This window comes from Melospiza melodia, chromosome Z (genome assembly GCF_035770615.1).
Source record: "Melospiza melodia melodia isolate bMelMel2 chromosome Z, bMelMel2.pri, whole genome shotgun sequence".
Taxonomy (NCBI): domain Eukaryota; kingdom Metazoa; phylum Chordata; class Aves; order Passeriformes; family Passerellidae; genus Melospiza; species Melospiza melodia.
In genome coordinates this window covers 59,716,562-59,737,468 of record NC_086226.1, presented here as the reverse complement: position 1 = coordinate 59,737,468, position 20,907 = coordinate 59,716,562, and the positions used below count along the sequence as shown (strand labels likewise).

The following is a 20,907-nucleotide window of genomic DNA, read 5'->3' as shown; positions in this document are numbered from 1 at the left end:
ACATGCAAATACCCACACCACACTTTTCAAAGATTATTTTCTTCAGTGCCACAGCAGACAGCTAATGGTTAGGTTGTGGTTAGCATCTCACTTCCTGCTTTGAACAAAATTTCCTAAATGTTTTCCCAAAGCATGAGAACATGCATATGTACCAGGAAAAATAACCCTCCATAAAATTAGTTAACACAGTAACTGCTACCTAATGCACATACACCATCAAGATTTAAAATATTAGCTGTAGTTGAATTTTTTTGTAGGAGGATATATATTCTCACAAATCACAGAGTAAGGGAGAGAAAGTATATGTTCACAAAAGAAAAAAATGCTGAAAATATCAAAACATTTTTAGGAGGTAAGTGATGAGAAATGAATGCCTGATAATATTAGAGAAGAAAAAGCTTTGTTTTCATTAAACTGATGAACATGTAATAAAGTCTCCTTGTCTTAGACAACATGACAGATCACTCTGACCACTTAAATAATGGCATCATTGGTCTGCTAGCAAAGATACCTAGTGCTTGCTAATTGTTATGGTAGTCTTTTGTCATGTAAAGGTTATTTACCACAAATGAAGCAGAGTGCCCCAGGCAACAATTAGATAACTATTTCCATTGCTGTGACCCTTTGCCAGGTTAAACTCAGGCGACTGGTCTTATTTCATATCAGGCAGTCTTATATTTTGATAGGAAACAACTGTTCCCCTTGTATGAATTTTGACTTGTGTGGGCAGCAGAATGGTCAGATGAACGAGAAGAAATGCACTCTGCCTTCGAGTCATTGTGCCAGCCAGCTGTCTTGTACTGTGGTTTCTCTATTCCATCCTGCTTGACTGGGCATGCCACTGACTCTCCTGCAGCTTATCTCCTCCCAGTCTTGACTGAGCCCCTCAGTTGCCCATGGTGAGCTCAAATTGCTGTCCTCTCCATCTGTGGCAGTTCCCTCTCTGAATCTGCTGCTCTGCCAAATACCACAGATCACAGCCTGCACAGGAGTGCAGAACAAGCTGGTGATTATCTGACGGGCTCTGTACCAGCCAGACCTGGGAAATTCCCAGAGCACAGACAAAGTGGGTTTTCCTGTATGTGCTAGGAATGATGGAAATAGTTAATTCTACTTTTTTTTTAAACCAGAGAAAATCCACTTGGTATTTAACAAAATATCCAGTATTGAGAATAAAGAAGAGCCATTAAGAACTTGCCTGTTAGGCTTAGAAGTTTCCTGTCTTTAAAGTACAGTAAGTGCCTGCTATGCAAATGTTAATTCCATTTACATCACAGAAAATGGGATGCTTTCACTGAAGCTTCATTATCAACAAATTCTCAGATTCCTGTAAGTACCTGAATCATGTCATTTCTTAATGCTACTCTCCATTATAATTGCTGATCTGATTGTTGTGAACTCAGATATATTCTGCTTCTAGCAGCCTTTCCTTCTTACTAGAATTATCATTATGGCTCAGAAGCGTTAGAAATTAAGACCATCATATTTGGCAGTTGCATGCAGTTGCTGTTGTCTTCTGTGCACTTTGCACTTTAGGGGTGGATCCAACCAATTTTCCAGTGGTGGCTGCTGCTGCTGCTTCCACGAAGCTTGTTCCACTCCCATCTATGATCATGTTTGCATGATCAGACATGTGAGCTTTTTGTTGCATTTATTCCAAAAAAAAGGCTATAATTTCAAGTGAGTGCGTTTCTGAAAACATACCTAATGATACCTCAGCCGTGGTTGTATGTGACTTTCTGACAAGTTTTTTCAATATGTAGGCATGAATTTGAGGTCATGGCATTGGGCCACGAGTTAACCTTACAATGTAAAATTGCTTCTCACTTGCATGTTACGAAAACACGTGTTTTACAGCCAGAGTATTTTTTATGACATAGAAACAAGGCTGACCGTGTGATGAACAAAAAAAAATGTCAGTCCTGCTGTCAGAGTAACAAAAAGGTGGCAAACATAGTAGGTTGCAAAATAAGAGTTTATAGAGGTAAGATTTAGAGCTCTTTGATGATAGAGCTCTATAGAGCCCTATAGATAGATAGAAGATAAAACCTTGAAAGTGCACTGCACTTGTACCCAAGTGTTCCTTTCAGAACGTTAAAATGGCAGCATGGCAGCCTTGGGTGTTGCAGCTGAAACAAAATACTAATACAATGGTTAAATCAGATCTTGTGACCAGTTACAGTTATTAAACTGGGTAATGAGCATGATAGTGGGAGCTCAGGAAATTCCTTACTGGTGTAGGGAAATAGGTGAGTTGGGTAGAAACTGCTACGTGCTTTGAGCTTGCTTGCTCATGGGTACATGCCTGGGCTGTGTGCACTGCAGGGTTAATGTAGCTGTTCCTTGCTTTGCTTTCAGGCAGGCACAGCAGAAAGGGGTGCTTGTGCATCCTTGTGACTGTGCTAACTATTGTCAGTGGGACTTTGAAAACCCAAGTTTTCATTGAGTTCTTTCACTGTCCGCTCACTGACAACAGTGTATATCCACATCTGGAAGCATTCTGAACACACTCTTTTTCACTTCAGGGCTCTACTCTTGTAAGCAAATAATATGCTATCTCTTTTTGTCCAGAAGACCGTTGCTTAGCTCTGTTAATTAAATAACAAAGAGGAACCAAATCAAAATCCACCTAGCATCTGAGCTTTTTTCACTCCTCTGTAGAAGAAAAGGTAGTTTAAACAAAAGCAGGAAGAGAAATGGGAGTTTGTTTCAGAGCAGACAACTATTATGACTTCACTGTAGGCATTCAGTTGTAATCCAAGAAGTCAGACCAATACAGTAGGAAGAAGATATTTCCAATGTAGACTGGACAAAACCTGTCAACAGAAATAATCTGTGGTTTGGATATCTACTTTCAAATGAAGACCTTATAAGTATTAGTTAAACTTTACTAGTAGTGTTATTTAAATAAATAACCCCATACTGGGAAATGTAGCAAAGCCTACTAAGCAAATGAATAGCATATCTTAAAACTTCCAAAGAGAATAACTGTTTTGCATTTTTCAATGGCTAAAGTATAGATCAGGTGCTTGTTTATTTTTACAGCGTGCCAGGCACACTTTCTTATCTTTTTCTTCCCTTTTCTATCGCAGAGGCAAATATTCACACGTGCGCACGCACAAGTGCACACAGTAATGCTGAACCACAGCAATACTTGATGTGGTCAGAAGTGCTGGGAGTGCTCACTTGTGACCTCCCTGGCCACACCAGCTGCACGTCAACTTTCTCTCTCCGTACTTGCTCCATGGCCATCAGAGCTGTACTGTTTATTGGGGGAGAGGAGTTAGTATTTTCTGTGTATACAGACTATAGCTAATTACTCATTATGAAGAGAACTTCCAGTGGAAAATTGTGAATTTTAAACTCAAAAACTAAAATGCTTTCTGAGGAAGAGAAGTTTGCCCTCTCTAACAATTGAATCTGGTATAATTAACTTTTTTTTACTGGTCATGATCCAAACCAATAGTAAGAAATAAACTTTACTTGTGATCACCTCCTTCTCTCTGAAAACAGTATTTGATGTTTATTCTAGCAGTGTAATTTTGTAAAATTCCACTCTGCTCTGACTTAGGGCAGACAAACCCCAAGTAATTAGGTAAAACTTTAGATAGCCAGTACAGTGTTCTATTTGGGTCTTTAAAAAATAATTGATGCTTTGTGGTAGGAAAGACCATGGACATCTATTTGTGATAGTTGGTGGTAGAAGAGAGCATGACCATCTATTTAATGATTTTATTGAAGGATGAATAAGGCCCTATCATTGGTTCACTTGTGAGCCTTGGTTTCTTGAAGTATTGATAACCCAAATGTCATGCTCTGGTGCCCAGGTTTCTCAAATTAGTCAGCTCCTAGTGTTTGAGAATTAATTACTCTTTGATTTTCATGGTATCCTTTTGGTCAGGGAGGTGTTTATAATGCTTACCATAAATAATATAAAAAGTGCTCTGATTAATATGAGCAGGCTATTTACTCGCAGTATTTTCCAGAGAGGAGAGTAGCTAGCTGTAACCTCCCTACCATCAGAGACTGGTGCTGCAATTCCTGCTTTTGAAGTACAATTACAGAATGGAAACTAAATAACCTGTAGTAAGGTGTTTTTGCACTTATGACAGTTCCTCTGCTGTTGTCAACCCAGTCAGATTAATTATTAGACTAGGTGGTAAGTTCTACTATACTCTGTTACACTTCATTGTGATCTGCGCTATTTTTATTTTGCCTCTTAGGCTGAGGGAGATTATTATTGTTGCTTTGTTTCAAACATAGGAAAGAATTTAAGAGGGTGAGTATGCCCATTTTCAAGTGTTTTTCTGACTTGGGGTGTTTTCCTGAACAGAAGTGTTAAATATTTCAGCCTAAGGCTGCAGACAGGACTGGCATTTTTGGATTCTACTCCTTTTTTTTTTCTTTTAGAAAAAAGAGCACTGTGAAAATCATTGTTTATCCCAGTTGATGGAGTGTTATACTCATAAATCATGATTATTTTCAACCTTTTGGTTGAGATTATTTTGTTTTCACAGCCAGAAGCAGTAAAATAATCAATCATGTAATAATGCCATGGATAATTATCATGTTGCTTGGTGTTCTTTGAGCTACTGCAGGTGTGTTCAGAGCCTCTCCTGGTTGTGTTTAAACTGTGACTTTACAACTGAGGTGGTGAAGAACTTTGGAATGTACTCACAATTGCTTTTTTTTTGCCTTTTTTTTTTTCCCCCAAAGCATAATGCACTAGCAACAAATACTACTCATTATGAAATCCATGATTACTTTTGGGGTTCTTCTCCTTTGATTCAAAGCTTTTATATGCTCCCTGGTATATTGTCTCTGAGTGTTCAGCATGTAATTATACAGAAAAGCTATGTTTGTGATAGCTAGTAGACTTAGTTACACTTCTGCTAAATTAGAAATCACTGTGAAATCCATTTGTGGCTTCAAAAAAACTCAAGTGTTTTTCAGTGTAAATATCATAGAGCTAATACTTACTTATTAAATGCTCAGAACAGTTTTATTATTTTAATTTGTTTCCAAACAGTGCTTTATGTTTTGCTTTTCTTGCAAAACCAGGGTTCTGGGAGACTGTGGAGTTCCTCTCTCACAGATTTGTCTGAAATTCTGTGGTGAGTTGTAGTGATATAAATCACAACAGTCCTCCAAAAAACTCTCTTCTTCCTTTCCTCTGTCTTAGTTTCTTGCTTCCATGCTTCTCCGTTTTTTGTGCTGAGTGGAACACTCGTGCAGCTGCTCTGGGAACCACATCAGGGAGCTAACCTTTTCCCCCCTCAGCCTCTGGGCAACTGAGGTACAAAAGATTAACGGATATTTACTGCAGACATGAGATTCAGGTGCCCACATGCTTTTGAAAACCGTGGTAGACATCTGTCTGCATCTTTTGGCATCAAATTCTTTACTAATCTGGCCTAAGGTGACTTGGCCAGGACTTTGCAGGAAGTGCTAAGAATTGAAAATAGGATTTGGATATTCCTTCATCATGTAAGCTGTTTTCTGTTAAATGTTCTCCACTTTACATTGTAAAATAAGAGGACCTGGACTTCATTGTAACTTTATCAGAGTGTTTTGTCTGTGAATTAAGAGAATAATTTGTAATCCAAAGTTTAACATCTTCAAAACTTAGCTGCACACTGAAAATACTGACTTGAAATGAGTATCTTCTTTTCCATGGGTTCTGTCTGTTTCACTGTAATGTTTTGACAGCTATTAATGAGGCTTCTTCTGTGACTGAAATCAGAACAAATCTTTATCTCTGGTTTGTCTCACTAGCATTTTTGAACTCTCATTTTAAGTGGCAAATAGTAGCTGCAGGAGGAAGAATCTAAGTTATTTAATAGCTAAGCTCTAGGATGAAAGTTGTGCAATGAAAGGATAAAGATTGACAGTGCAGTTGAAAATGCAGCTGTGTGGTTAATGTAAAATATGCTTTAACAGTATGAGGTGTTGAAATAAATCAAGGTATTCACTGAAGTCTGCTTTTGAATCCCTGTTAATAACATTTTAAATGACTTATCTGATTTCTTTCTTCTTACACTGACTTCATTGTACTTTCTAAGGCGCCTGGCTGATGATTAAGAAGATAAACTGCATCTTCAGTATACTTTTTTCTGTTTTGAGGGTTTGTTGCAGCTCCGTGTGAAAATCAAGAAGCAGTCCTTCTCTATAGTTCTGTGCTGATGATCGACTGTTCTTTTTAATGGTGTTTTAGAGTGGTTTGATGGTAGAATTAAATGAAGAAGTTCCTGCAGGAACATTGTGAAATTTATAAAGTGGTTTTTTTTCATTATGCACTTAAGAACAAGTGTTCTGAAACAGACTACTAGTCTGTCTTGGATAAATCTGTGAACAAACATTCACAGCAACAGAGATTAGTGCAATATGCAGGTTCCTTCTTTATGCCTTAAGTGACAAAATACAAAATTTTGAGTATCTCTTAACATGTGTTTGAGAAATGAATCTTCACCATCCAGAATGAAAGTGATTTAAGGTCTATGAGTTTTTTAATATTTTATTCAAAATAGATGTATTTTCCATCCAAATACTGATACTCTTTTTATTGCTACAGATCATAAACCTTGTGTCTGCATTTTGTCCTGTAGTGTAGTTCCCACACTTTGCAGTAGAATGTTTTTCCTCATACTTACTGAAATGAAAACATTTCAATATAACTATTAGGTAAAATAGAAAACAGCTTATAGAGGGAAAAATCCAAGCTAATGAAACAAGATGTTTTCTTTAACAGGGAATGCTTATGAATTGTGGGAATGTATTCTGTATAAGTCAACCCTGGCTTTTTTAAAAGGTTTCTTGTCTGTGTTATATACCAGCTTTCTGAAGGTTCTCTGACTTTTAGGCTGCTATTTCTTTTACTTTAAATATACTTTTTAAATGTTATTTTGATATTATAACAGAGCAGGCTTAGAAGAACTTACTCCCTTTCTAATGGTCTCATGGTGAGAACGTTTTATTACTATGAATTTAGCTGAAAGTAATTTGGAAGAGTTTTGGATGGCCAAAGCACACATTTAATAAGTTAACATGCTAACCTATGAACAGTATGCTTTGTGAGCTGATAACCAGCTAAGAAGTGACTGTTTTGCAGACTTCACTGTTGTCTCAGTAGAGCAACTACAAGAGAAAGTGAAGGCTATTTTCCCCACCTTCAGCTTTTTTTATGTGAAGCTGCAGCAGTTAAGAAACGTGTGCTGTGAAGGTTCTAATCTGCCATCACTATGAAAGGGGTGCACTGATTTTATGCTACAAACTGCATCTTTTGTAGCCTATTCACCACCCTTTACAGGTCTGCCAAGCCCACTCTGCAATTGGTTGCCAGGGGCTGCAGATGTTGGAAAAGAGAAATTTCAATGAAAGACCCTGATTCAGCAACCCAAGCAGCCTGCCTCCCCCAGCCAAAGTAATCAGATTGGCAGCTGAATCAAAGGGTACAGTGGGCCCTTTGTTTGGGAACTCCAGAGGCTAGTAATTGACAGAAGGTCAACAAAGTTTTATGAAGAAAAGAACAGAATATTAGAGGGCATTAGGCTGAAAAGAGAGAGTTTGGGAGTTTTGCGTTATTGGAAGAAAGTTAGAACTTGACTAAAAGGTTACAGCCGCAGGAAGCAAAGGTTGCATATTGATGTTTAAATCTGAAAGTAGTTTCAGCTACAGAAACAGGATTATTGATGAGTGAAAGAAACGTCAGAACAAAAATCTGCAGCTTTGCTAATTGTAGGGCTGTGCAATTTTTAGTGTTGAAGGATTTATTTGTAGGCTTTGGGATTTAAAATACAGTGGTAGAGGGATGGTTCATTCATAGAATCATAAGATTGGAAGAGATCCTAAGAAGTCCTCTTTCATCTGGGAGAAGAAGCTTCTATTACCTGTGCAGTATCATATGCATTAGACTGTTGCCAAATCTGCCACACTAGAAAATTTAATTTACTGAGACCTCTGTGTTTGAAGAATACTTGTTATCAGTCCATAGCTTAATCTTCTTCAGACCAAGGCTTAGTAATCATTATGTTTTTGATTTTCTTAATCTTGTTTTGTAGACTATCTTCATGGTGCTAGTAATTGTATTTTACTTTTACTCTCATCTGTCTTGAAATGGAACTCAGAAAATTGAAGAAAGTAGTCTAGGGCCTTACTAGCTTTGAGTAAAGGGGGAAGATTACTGCTTTTTTTTTTTTAAGTTTGCCTTGTTTGCAGTACCTTGCAATTGTTGACTTATGTCTGATTCTAATCAGTGTCAGCCAAGTCAATGTTGGCTTCTATTTTAGTTATTACTCATCTCTCTGCTTTATCGTAAATGCTTAAAAATAACTCCTTTGTTCCATTATTTTTCCAGGAATTGAAGTTAAGCTGATAGCTCTATAATTCTCTGGCACACCTTTTTTTACCCTTTTAAATAAATAATAGGAAACACTCGTGCAATTTCTCATATTTTAAGATCTCATCTGTGCTCTGCAAATAATGAAAGACAGTTAATAACGTTGCACGGTATTGCATCAGCCCGCCCTTAGCTGCTCTGAGTCAATCAGGCCCACTCTGTTTGAAAATACCTGAGTACTCTTTTTCTCTTTCTGTGTGAGACTGAGGCCTTGTTTTGTTCCTGGTATCAATTATGGTAACCCCCTCCTTGTGACTGGCTTTCTGATGAAGATTAATGTGTTGTTTTGATGTCTGCTTATGGCCATGAGCATTTTGGAATCCATTTATTGCACTTAGTGTTCAGGTAATGAATGATCTGCGAAGTCATAACCATTTCAGAGGAAAAAATCAGTTATTTTATGATGAGTGGTGTGTGCCCTGTGAGTTGATACTGTGATCAGCTGGGCAATTTAGTTTTCAAAAGTGTAAAAGAGCCTTCCTGCCCCAATAACTCTGGATATTTGCTTCTGTATTTCATTGGTCATTGGTGCATAAGATGGAGCGGTGAGCCTACCTGTGTTGAATCTTGTCAGTAAGAAAGCTGTCCTCATGTTTTCAGGAGAAGCGAAAAGAAAAATAAGTGATAATTATTTATATACAAGTAGGAAAAGAATTTTCTGTAGCACCTGTTTCCTTGCTACAGTTCACTATGTGAATCAAAGGAACTGAATGTATTTTTTACATCAAAAATATAGATTATTATATTATTTTAAATATGGTTTTTCTTTTGGAGTGGGATTTTCCATAAGTTGAAATGGCTTGCTTTAGTGCCTTCAAAAGTTAAGAAATCATTTTTGTGTGGGTGAGCAGTTTAAAAGAGTCACTGTTTACAGCATCTGCATTTTACTTGATTGTGTGTTCCACGAAAAGAGGATTAATAAGGTATTCCTTAGTATCTGGCAAGTGGCACATCTGGCCATTGGCATTCAGGCTGAGTTCTGGTTCTGTTGAAGTCATGTCTGGTCATGCAATGTGGAAGGAGAAGAGGGCACTCATGATCTCTTCTACCTTCCGCTCCCACAGCAAACATAAATTAAAGACGTGAGTCTTTAGAAATTAACTGTGATACACTTAATGTCTGTGGAGAGAAAATATGCTAGTGAAAAGTTTGAGAATCACTATACAGGAGCAGATGAGAGATCTGGGCAGTGCTGAGTCTTGGCTCTGATGGCAGCAAAAAAGGTAATGCTGAAGTAAAAGTGTAAGAAGAGATCTAAATAAATAGTACTCCTTTGTGCTGGGTATTTACCCAGCCTCCAGCCATTTTTAACTCAGGGACTTTAATATGACCACACGGGATTTCTGTGAGAGAGGTCTCACTGAACTTGTCCAGTCTTACCTGTGGGTCATCTGAACTCTGCACTCAGTCCAATTACATCTCTTCTGAGAAAACATTGCCTTGTTCTATCTTTGTTTTAAAGTTGATTGTTAGTGTTTTTTCTAGCGCTGCCATTTTTAGCAAGAGAGTCCATCCACTCTGTAGACTCTCATGACTCCGTAGAGCTTTATAGTAATTGAACTCAGACATCTCCTTCTCAGAGCAACAAATCCTAGTAGCAGTACAAAAACTGGTTTATGAATAAATATTCTCACTTCTCTGAAACTCTTCCAACTCTTCTGTACCCCTTTTGAAGCAAGAGAGCCTCAATAGCACACAAGAAGAGCATACTTACTCCCAGAGTGAGTTGGTAAGACCACATGTAAGGTTCAATTATTGAGCATTTATTTTCTTACCAGTTTTAAATAACAACTGTATAGTGGATTGCTGCTGTTCTTTCAGTTTTGTGTTTTGCAAGTCTACCTCTTTTCTTAGTGTTGTATGACAATGCTGCATTTGTTATAGAGATAAAAAACAATGTGACTATCTGGTATCTTTGTGACATCTAAAACCGGTTTAGTGAACAATTATGTTTTTATTAGTACTAGTTTTTTACTGATGAAAACTGACAGTGAAAATTGGGCACCTTAAATTACTTCATGGACTTTTTTTCCCTTCAGGGAGTGCAAGAGCACATAAATATTCTTCTAGGAGAAGATACTGGAAGCAGGAAGAAAAAAGTAAAATGGGATACCTGTATGGAAATATTGATTAAACAAAGTGAGAAAAGGGAGTTAAAAATCAGGAGTGGACAGGAGCGTAGTTGTGTAGGCAACTTCAAACAAGAGTAAGACTGCAGAGAGTTGATGATGGGACATGATCAGGGTCCATGTGTACTATAGTGAGGAAAATTGGGAAAAAAAAAAAAAAAACCAAAAAATTGGTAGGTAAAAATGGTTGAGGTAAACACCATGGATTCACTCCTGGCAGAAAAAACATACTAGTTATGTTTTATGTGTTATTAGTGCAAAATCAGAAAGCACTGAAAATAATAAAAAGAAAATAATATTCAAAAGGGGTACACAGCTCTAAGTTCTTGATTTCAGAATATTTAAATTCTGTCAATACAAGAGAAAAAAAGATTTTGTTATAGTGACTTGCTGGTTGCCTTTATAGTGTTAAAAACTTTATTTTTCAAATTGATAATAAATTTTTTGTGTTTTAAGTTGTGATAGAGAAAGTTTAGGATTAAAGCTTGGAATGCGTCATAAATATGGTTGAAGTGGAATTTTGCAGTTTACAGAAAATATACATGTTTCTTTCATAAAAGCAAGTTTAAGTGACAGATCTGATTTGTATTTATGATTTGCAAAGGATGCAAAGGATTTTAATTTTAACTTTGCTTAGTACTGGAGATTTTGATGACAAGTGGCATCTATAGTTGGTAATTGTTCCCTGGTCAAGCACATATGAAGATTGATGTTTTTTCCAGACAGAAGCATATCAAGTACAAGAGTGAATCACATACAACTATTTTTGGAATTTTTCAAAACAGCAAATGCTTTTGTTTCTTTCCACCTTTGTTCTGAAAAACTTAAAAAGATAAAGAGATATGGGCCTGGGAAGCAGAAATGAGAGAGGAAAACATTTCTGTGCTCATCTATCTGAACTTCTAATGTCTTTTTCTGTTGTAAATCCCATGAGATTACTGAAGAAATGGAAACAATTATTTTAAAGTTGAAGATGTGGTATTAAACCAAAAGTGCCGCACAGATCTCAGGCAAGTCTGGATAGCTGAGTGTTAAGCAATCAAATAACCTTAAGGACAGTTTTGTAATAATGTTCCACCCTGTGAATGGTGGTGGATTATGACCACCAGAATAAGATATGAGAGGTATTTATGGACTAAAAAACTGGTCAGTTTTCCTCCTCTTCTTTCTGCTCTGGCTGTCTCACCTTGGATTTGTCTGTCTTGTGGCCAGTAAATGCTGCTGCCCCTTCTAAACCTTGTATGACGCAGAAGTTCAAGCAAGAGCAAGGGATAGAGGTGAGCTTGTCTTGCTGCCCCTTGGTAAGAAGAAGATGTGATGTATCTGCTGAAATTTGACAGAATATACCTGGTAGTGGTCATGCATTCACCTCTTCACCCTGAATCAAAAAGATCAGCAAAGGTTCTCTACAGCTAAAAGTCTGGTGCCAAGTCTGTACCAAGCCTGCAGGAGTATGAAGGTGCACCATGTTGGGATTTGCAGTGGCAAGGTTGGCAATAGCCAGCTTGGCCCCCCATCTCCATTTCTCCCTCCAGTCTGCTGGGGGATATTATCTATGATTTCTACTGGCCAGTGCTGGGAGTGGCAGAAAATGCAGAATGTCTGCCCAAGCCTTAGCTGTTCTGAAGTGAAGGAGTGTGTCACCAAGGGTACAACACCATCTTCACCATCACTCTGTTTGTGGTGTCTGAGAATGAGCACACAATTCAACTGGAATCTGTACTGTTGCCAGGCAAAGAATCTCGAGCAATGGGAGATAAAGATAGGGATGAAGTAGTGACAAGTGACAGTACTGTGATGAAAGAAATACTTTCAGATCCAGCCTGCTGTAGAGAATGTCTCTGGTTTCTGTGTTTTACCTGATAAAGGCAAGTTAGCTGAATCTCTTATCAAATAATGGTTGAAAGAATAAATAAACAAACAAACAAAAAAGTGTCTCAAATTATTTTCTTCGTTCATAATATGGTGTAAGGTAGGGATAAGGTTACTTGTATTTTACTTGCATTCAGAGTTGTATTGTAGTTTGAAGAAAGGGTAATGGGGACAAAATGGGGAAGAAGGAGAGTGTTTTCTCTAGCTTCATTTTGCCTAAAACAATACCATGAACACCCCTGACAGACCTGCAATGAATCCCAGATCTTTCACTTCAGATCTTAATGACCTTAGATTTACATATCTTTGTGATATGCTAAGGATGTAAGGAATTTGGATGACTGAATATAGATTAGAAAATATAAAAAAATAGGTGGTGTCATTTTAGAAGCTGTTCTAGTTAAATCACACCTATACTGTTATCTGAGTTAGAACTTCAGTTCTGTTCCTTACCTAAATTTTTTAAAGGGAGAGCAAACAGGTGATGTATAATGGTTGGAGTTTTGCAAGACCTACAAATGTGAAGGAACTTCAAAGTACTGTCGGCAGTGTGCTAGCTTGTACTGATATATTAGACAGAAAAAAAGGAGTGCATACAGAAGATGTCTATCCATTTCCTCACACTTTGAGATCCTTGGTAAACAGTTGTTATAGTTTCATTTCTAAAGATGTCTTTTAGGGATGCGGCTGAGAGTAGGATGAGAAAGTCAGTAGTGACAATGAGTCTGACCTCTGGAGATGGAATCTGAATTACCATAGTGTAAGTTTAAAAGCAAGTTTATGCCATTTTGTAACTGAGGCTATCAGTAAAGCTCAGGTACTGTTTAATTTTCTAAGCCACCATTGCTTCCAGGAAATGTTTGCATTCTTTGTAAAAATGTGTGGACTTTATTCTACTAAGAACTGGAATGTAGATTTTAATGCTTTCTATTTTGTCAAACACCAAGTAATCCACAAAGTAGTTATTGTAGCATGTTCTAATCCACAGTGGATAAATCCTGACCTTGTCATTATGTTTTTCCTGTGTGCTGTGTTTCCCATGTGCAACTCTGGAGGCAGAGAGAATGTGCTGAACTCACTGTTATAATGCTGTTTAACAGAAAGATTAGCTTCAATTCCACTTTAACAAAATCTTCTTTTCTTTGTAGGTGAAATGGAAATTCCAGATTCAAACGACCCCTTAGGTCATATGGATGGAGTTGAGAGACCAGTTCCAACACCTAAAGGTAAAATGAATTGTAATTTCATCACCCTGCTTAAGTATAAACATTCTTCAGAAAGGACCAACAAAATCCTTTTATAGTATGTTCCCTGTATTTGTCTATTAATACAAGACTGTAAGGAAGGCAACCTTCCTTTTGTGAATTAGCACTTCTGATTCCAGGCAGTGCTAGCAAGGCTAAAGGAGTCTATAAAAATTAGTTTCGAAGCATGTTGAGTTCCCCCACATGGAGAGAGTTAGATGTTTTAATCCAAACACAGTGTGCTATTATTACCTTCCTTGCATGTTTTATTTCACATTGTTTCCATGAAATTGATTTGATTTTGTACAGTGCCACACTTAGCATCTCCAGGTAAATGTTAAGTACTGGTATCTTTAGTCTGAGGTAGTTAAATCTAGCCCATTACAACACAAGAATATGTACTTTTAAAGTAGCTCTGAGCATTAATGCTTTGTTTTTTTAAACTGATTGTAGTGTCAGGATTTCTAGTTATTTATTAGTTAACATAAATTTTGTGACACTTTGCCACTTAAAACTCTAGATCCAAATGCTATTCCTGGATCAGAAGATGCACATATTTACTGCAAATTGTGCTTCCAATTCCTACTAAAGCAGGAAATTTTCAGTATTCTACCTGAAGAACAATATTTTTTTCAGTTGTGTACTAATTTTATATTTTATGGATGCATTGCTGTCGTAATGTCAACTCTTAGGCTAAAGAAAAGAGTCAGATAATAATGTCAGCTTCATTAATGAGGACATGTTGCAATCTGCGGAGCTGTGGTGTTGACAAGATCTTCTTGCAGTTTATCTTAGAGGAACATGAATTTTGGGGGTGCTTTGGAATATAGTTTCTCTTCTTATAGATATCCAAGGTTATCTAATCCTTATTGTCTTCCTGAATTAGTTAGATTTCTTACCCTGAATGTGCATATTGGGAGGTTTTTTATGGAATCTTCCTTTAAATTTGGTCTGTAAATCAGTAAAACAAAGATGTGTTCCTGTTTGCTTGTGTAACCACCTTGCTACTGATTATCAGCATGGGACTAAGTCCCTCCTATTTGGAAAGAAGACCTGGTACACTCCATTTCTCAACTCTTCACTACTTTTTGAAACTGCTGAAATATTTTAGAAGTTTAGAATTTGACATTTATTCTGGAAAAAAAAATTTGTAGTAGTATTCCTGTCAGTAGCACTGTATTACTACCAGTTGTTTTATTCACACTGATGTACACACTACTTTTGATGAAAAGGGGCCATGTTTAATTTTTAACTGCATCTGATAGGCTTGATGCCTGGCAAGTTGGACCCACTTCTCTCTTTTGTTATGTTTGAGCCTTTAAGAGGGGATTTTTAGTTGTTGGTTTTTTTTTTTTTGTTTGTTTGTTTTTTTTTTGTTTTTTATTTTTTTTCATGTGACTTGCTTGGTTAATTTCTTGCTGAAAAAGGAGTTCCAGTTACTTCCTTCCTTTGCAGAGCCACAGGCAGTATCTGTCTGAGGAAGTAATTAATCACATCTCAAACATTTCTACACAGTAAGAACTGTATATTGTCTCAGAAAAAAAAAAAAAAAAAAAAGGAAGAATAAAAAGAGACCCATGTTCTTAAGTTATTCACTGGTATACAATCAATTGTTAGTTTCCAGCATACCTAGCTAGGAAATGGCCTCATTTGCTCCCATTTATTTATTTTATTTTAATGTCGGCACAAAATTCTCCATAGAAGCAAAACTAGTTGGAATGTTAGCTCAGGTGTTTCTGTGTCTTTCTCTTTTTTCACAAACATTCTAACATACTCTCACTGGGTCTTAAAAACCCACTGATTTCAGAGGAGAGGACAATGTGCACAAAGCTAATACTGCTTCATCCCTGGACTGGGAGTTGTTCATTCCTTGTTCCTAAGGGAATTTCAAGAGAATGTGAACCAAATCAACTTTTTTTACATGTTTCTGGACGAATTTTTCTACATTGAGAAAAAAAATAGGATGAAGGATGAGATGCAAATTGGATTAAATTAGACTGTAAAGGTATCATTTAATCTGGAGATATTATGTGGCATATATAATATTATAGTTTCCTTAGCTACTCATGTGTATTTTGGGAGATCTGCCAACATCCCTTTCATTTTCTAATGTGACTCAAATAAACTGTAAATCACTCATCTTTGTATCAGGATTAAATAAAACAGAGGATGAAGAATTGGGGAGACTGTTTTTTATTTAGGAAAATGTTCTGTGCAAGTAATTGTGAGTGTTAGGCTTCAGTCTACCCTCCTTAGTAGGATGATATTTCTCAGTTTATTTGGAATTCTGATTTATTTGTGGAAGGAGTCACTTTACTGGACTCCCACCACCTGCCAAGTGTGACACTGCCATTGATGTCCCCTAAGCTCAGTGTTGTCATACACACCTTTAGAAAGGCATAATTTGCATTTCAGCAACTTACACAGGCATTTTCTGTTACTACAGTCTTCAGTTCTTTTATAAACCTAGCAAACTCTGTATCTCATGGATATTCTTTATAGATTACCTGTCAATTTCATGAACACTTTCTGCTTAGTACCCTAAATTTTACCATAAACCAGTAAATTTTGGAACAATGATGTCATCCTCAGCATTCCATAAGGCAAAGTATGTATCCTAGGTGAAAAATTATGTCTTCATTGTGGGAAAATGTGACTTTGCTTATGGTGGAAATATCATTAGTTTAATTACTCAGAATATTGCCGCTAAACCCTTTTGTGTTGGATATAAGTTTATATTAGTCTAAAAATGCCAGCGCAGAAATTTGCCATAGTAAAGAGTTGTGGTGAGAAAGATCATGCTCTTCTTCCTGAGGATTCTTCCATGCTCATCTTATACCTAAGAAAAAAAGTTTATTTGAAGACAAAAATGAAAAAAGCTGGGAAGGCATTAAAAAAGAAAAATAAGATAGCTTAGGGAAAAAATCACACAATGCTTTTTACACAAAATCATAGTATACATATTTTCATAGGGGTTTTGAACACTGGAAGTGTTTTATTCCATGAATCTGAAAATGGTCTAAATTTATGTAGTTATGCAGAAAAAAAGGTATTTGCCCTTTTTTTTTTTTAAACAGGTGATTTTACATTCTGAGTATCTCAAACTGTGACTCTTGTAAACTGTGATGTGTTCGGTTGGCTTTATGGGCTTTTTTGACTATTGCATAAAGTCAATTAAATAATTATTTATATCTTGTGGAGGAATAAGTATTCTAAAAAGTGATTAAACATATGTACAATTATTACTACTTGGTCTGAAAGTACTGTTGTATCTTCAGTTATGTAGCCATTTATGAATCAAATTTTCCATTCTTTTTCTCAAAAACTGGCTATTCAGTGTTGGTGTTTCTTGTGGAGTGCAGAAAGAAAGGTGAATCCACCTGGATAGGAGCCAAAGTGGATGATTATCTTAGAGAGTCATTGTCTCAGGAATACAGAAAGATGTGAATCTTGGTGTAGTATCATCGATACCGACACTTAATCTGTGTGTAAATCGTCAAATCACTTAAGACTCCCCTTGCTCTACTTTCTGCTTCTGGGAAATAAGCCTGATGGTATCATCCCATCTCAAGAGACTTCAATATTCATAAATGATTTGGAAGTTCCGAGATAAAAAGGGTTAAAAAGTTGTTACTAAGTACAATTCATGGTTGCCATATTGAAGCTTATTTTAAAATTACGAATGCATAAATATTTTTAAAATCACATAGAAAAAAAAGAGTACAAGCAATAAAAAATGAACAGGAAGTAAAACTTGAATTGAAAACAATTAATCCAGAATTTACGTAATCTGAAGTAACTAAGGAATCTTAAAATATTTTTTTAGAATGAACTTCAAAATCACAGCTAAGATCTTAAAATAGCAAAAGCAGAACAATAATTTTATATTGTGTTTATGCCAAGAATAACACATATGGTTTGAGCCAATAACTTGGACATGTAAGTGCCAGAAAAATGTAAATAAATAAAACTAAGAAATATAATACACATATGAGGTCTTAGTGATAGTTGCACCCTTTAGGTTTTCGGTTTAGTATCTATTCTTGTGCATATCTTGACAATGATTTGACACACTCTGGAAAAGCTTATTTTTATATTCTTGCCAAAACATGAATAATAGACCTGTCATCTTAATGTTGATTTGCTTTGGGTTTCTATTTGATATATTTATATCAAATTTATTCAGTTAAAAATTATGAAGTACTGGCAACCTAACAAAGGTTTTCCAAATATGAAAGAGTTCTGCTGGAATTCATGTCAACGATTTCCCTAAGCTATGTTATTCATAGAGTACATAGAATATGATAGCAAAACATAATATATAGATTAAGTTGCATTGTCCTCTCATAGCTTCTTGACAGAACAGTTTTTAATCTGTTCAAGCAAAATAAATACTAGTATTGGTTGTAGACTATGTTGGAAACCATAATGAAAGAGAAATTTAATTTACAGCATTTTTGCCTACAGCAAATGCAGAAATATCTACTGGATAGATTTTCCTTTTGACATAGTTGAATCATGCCAAAGATCACTGAAGGCAAAGGAAGCATTTTCCTTCATTTCAATGACCTTTGGAAGCAAGCCAGAGTATAAAAACCATTATATAATAATATTAATGTCACAACACAGGAAATTTCTGGACATTTTACTTTATTTAAAGAAATTATCTTTTTATCCATCTCCCAAGTAAAATATAAATCTTTGTAATATGACAGTTACAATAGGACATTCACAGATTTGGCAACATGTTACAGAAACAAAATATTTTATATAGAGTATTTATTCTCTGTTTCAAAATTACGTTAGTATTAAAACAGATTAACGATTCTGTTCCAGTTTTAAAAAATTCTACTTGACTACTGCTTAACACTAAATACAGGACACAAGTTAAATACAAGTTCTAGCATTTTCACATTTCATTTTCCCTTGTACCTGTCCAAATTAAGATTTACTAAGACAGAAGGGGAACTACATTGGGAAAAAAAAATGCTTTGAACATTGTTGAGGTCCTAATTTATCCTGGGAAAATTTGTGTCTCTCCCCAAAGCATTCTGTCAAACTGGGATCTACACTGTGTTTGTGGTGTGACGTACATTACCAAAAAAGTAACTGCTGATTATCACCACGGAAATTAAATAAAGAAAACATTCTTTAGAACATGGTTGGTTAAATTTTCCACTTTGTTTGAAAGAATTGCAATTGTGGGTTATCTAAAGTGGACACCAAATAACAGAGCAGCTCAACAAATGGCTGCCTGCTCTGTCATAGAAATACTTCAGAACCAGTGAGGACATAAACATCGCTTCTCAAAGAGGAAATTAAACCAGCAAACAGAGAGTGTGCAGTTCAGGGTGGACAGAGGCAGAGAAGAGGCCCTGAGCTGACCCGCTGCTCTTAGGCTGCTATGGAGAACTTTGGAAAACACAAATGCTTCGAAGTTCATTAGGTTAAAATATTTATTACTTGGTTTGTAATAACAAGGTAGTATAAAACACTGCAGAAAATACCTGTAAAATTGGCAAGAGTAATGATGAACTAAAGCTGAATTTTGACCTGCAGGAAATAGATGCAGTGTCGCTGACTTCTGGCAAAGCCTATCTAATTGCACTGGGACTGAATTAACCCATAAATCTTTGGCATTGCTTTCCATGGTAATAGCTTTGCTCTTGCTGTTATTAGGATCAGATTCACAGATTCATATGAAATATTTTGGGTGGCTTAAAGATATGGATCTAATTACTTCCTGCAGTAGTTCTATTTTAATTAGTAAAACAGGAAGTTCTAACATGGATTTAATCCTGAGTTATTAAGTCCTAATGAGTAAATTTACTATCTGTTTTCATCCAAATGTATTTGAATTTAATATCCATGACTATCCCAAAAAGAGGACTCCACCCAGCTCATTTTAAATCAGAAAAAGTGAAATAATGACAAGGGTTTGAGCAAGGTATAAGCTGATCAGTGTCACAAGAACAATGTAGCCCTCTCATGTACTTGTGTGTGAAGAGCAAAAAATATATCAGAGAGCCAGACAAACCACAATCCCTGTCTGTCATCTTACAGGACTTGAATTGGCCTCGCCTTTTAGACAGATCTCTTCTTCTTTCATTTCTTGGGTGTCAGAAGCATCTCTGAGCCAGATGAACATAACTCTGTGCTGGTTCCATGCTCAAAGGGGCCCAGCTTCTTTGCAAAAAAGGTCTTTAAACTATTTTGCCTCCCTTGTATGAGCACATTTGGCTTGTCCCCATGATTGTTGAACCAGAGGCCCACAGAACTACAGAACATTCTAGCCTGGGGGGCACCTCAAAAGATCACCCAATCCAACAGTTCTGGGGAAAGAACGCTTAGACAAGACAATCTAGTACTCTGTCCAATCATTTCTTGAAAACCTCCAGCGATGAGGACCCTACCCCATCTCTAGGCAGTTCATTTTAAGGGGAATGATTGTTCTCACTGCAAAAAATGTCTCTATTCTATTGAAATGAAACATTTCCTGGCTACTTTCACTTGCTGCCCTTTGTCTTCTCCATATAGCTCCTTGTGATGACTGTCTCTGTTCTTTTTGTCAGTGCCTTTTAGGTACTGAAAAACTGTGATGATGCTCCCTTGGTGTTCTCTTTTCCAGGGAGAAGAGACATAACTACTTGAAATCTTTCCTCATAGGACTTGTTGTCTACCCCTTTGATGATATTGGTACCCCTACTTTGATCCCTTTCCTGTCTTTCTGTGTTATTTTTGAATTCTGGGGATCTGAACTGGACATAGGACTCCAAGTGTGGCCTGATAGGCCCTGAGTAGGTTGGGATTGTGGTATCTCTGTTTCTGCTAGGTAACACTCCTGTGGATGCTGCCAAGTATCTCAGTGGTGCTCATGAGAATAAACTACATGCAGACTATGAAAAAATAGTGAAATAACAAGCTATGAGGGAATAGCCATAGAAAATCCTTTTCTAACATGTGGTAGGACTGATTATGCTTTCTTTCATGTTGCTAGACATGATTATGTGTGTAAGATGTTGGCTTAAAGGGAGTTTTGATCAATTGCTTCAGTTGACTATATCAGGAAGTAAATTTACTGGTCTGGTTTTGTTTTCCCTGCCAGAATGTCAACATAGTATTTCTATTTTTTCAGCTATGAAATGTAGCTAAAAACATAATAAATTACATTGTTAAGGTATGACATTGCTGAAAGCATTAATGTACTTTTTCCTTTTTCTCCCTTTTATATAAGTTATTTGAAAACAAATATTGTTTGTGTTCTGTC

At 36.5% G+C, this 20,907-nt stretch overlaps 1 protein-coding gene across 1 annotated transcript in view; it reads left to right on the top strand.

Moving 5' to 3' along the window:
* The window catches only part of ROR2 (receptor tyrosine kinase like orphan receptor 2), a 141,462-nt gene that overhangs the window by 85,322 nt on the left and 35,233 nt on the right, over window positions 1–20,907 (top strand). The window contains exon 2 of the mRNA XM_063180390.1: window positions 13,545–13,622. Within this exon, the coding sequence (XP_063036460.1) occupies window positions 13,550–13,622 (73 nt within the window). The 5' untranslated portion in view covers window positions 13,545–13,549. The remainder of the gene's footprint in view (window positions 1–13,544; window positions 13,623–20,907) is intronic.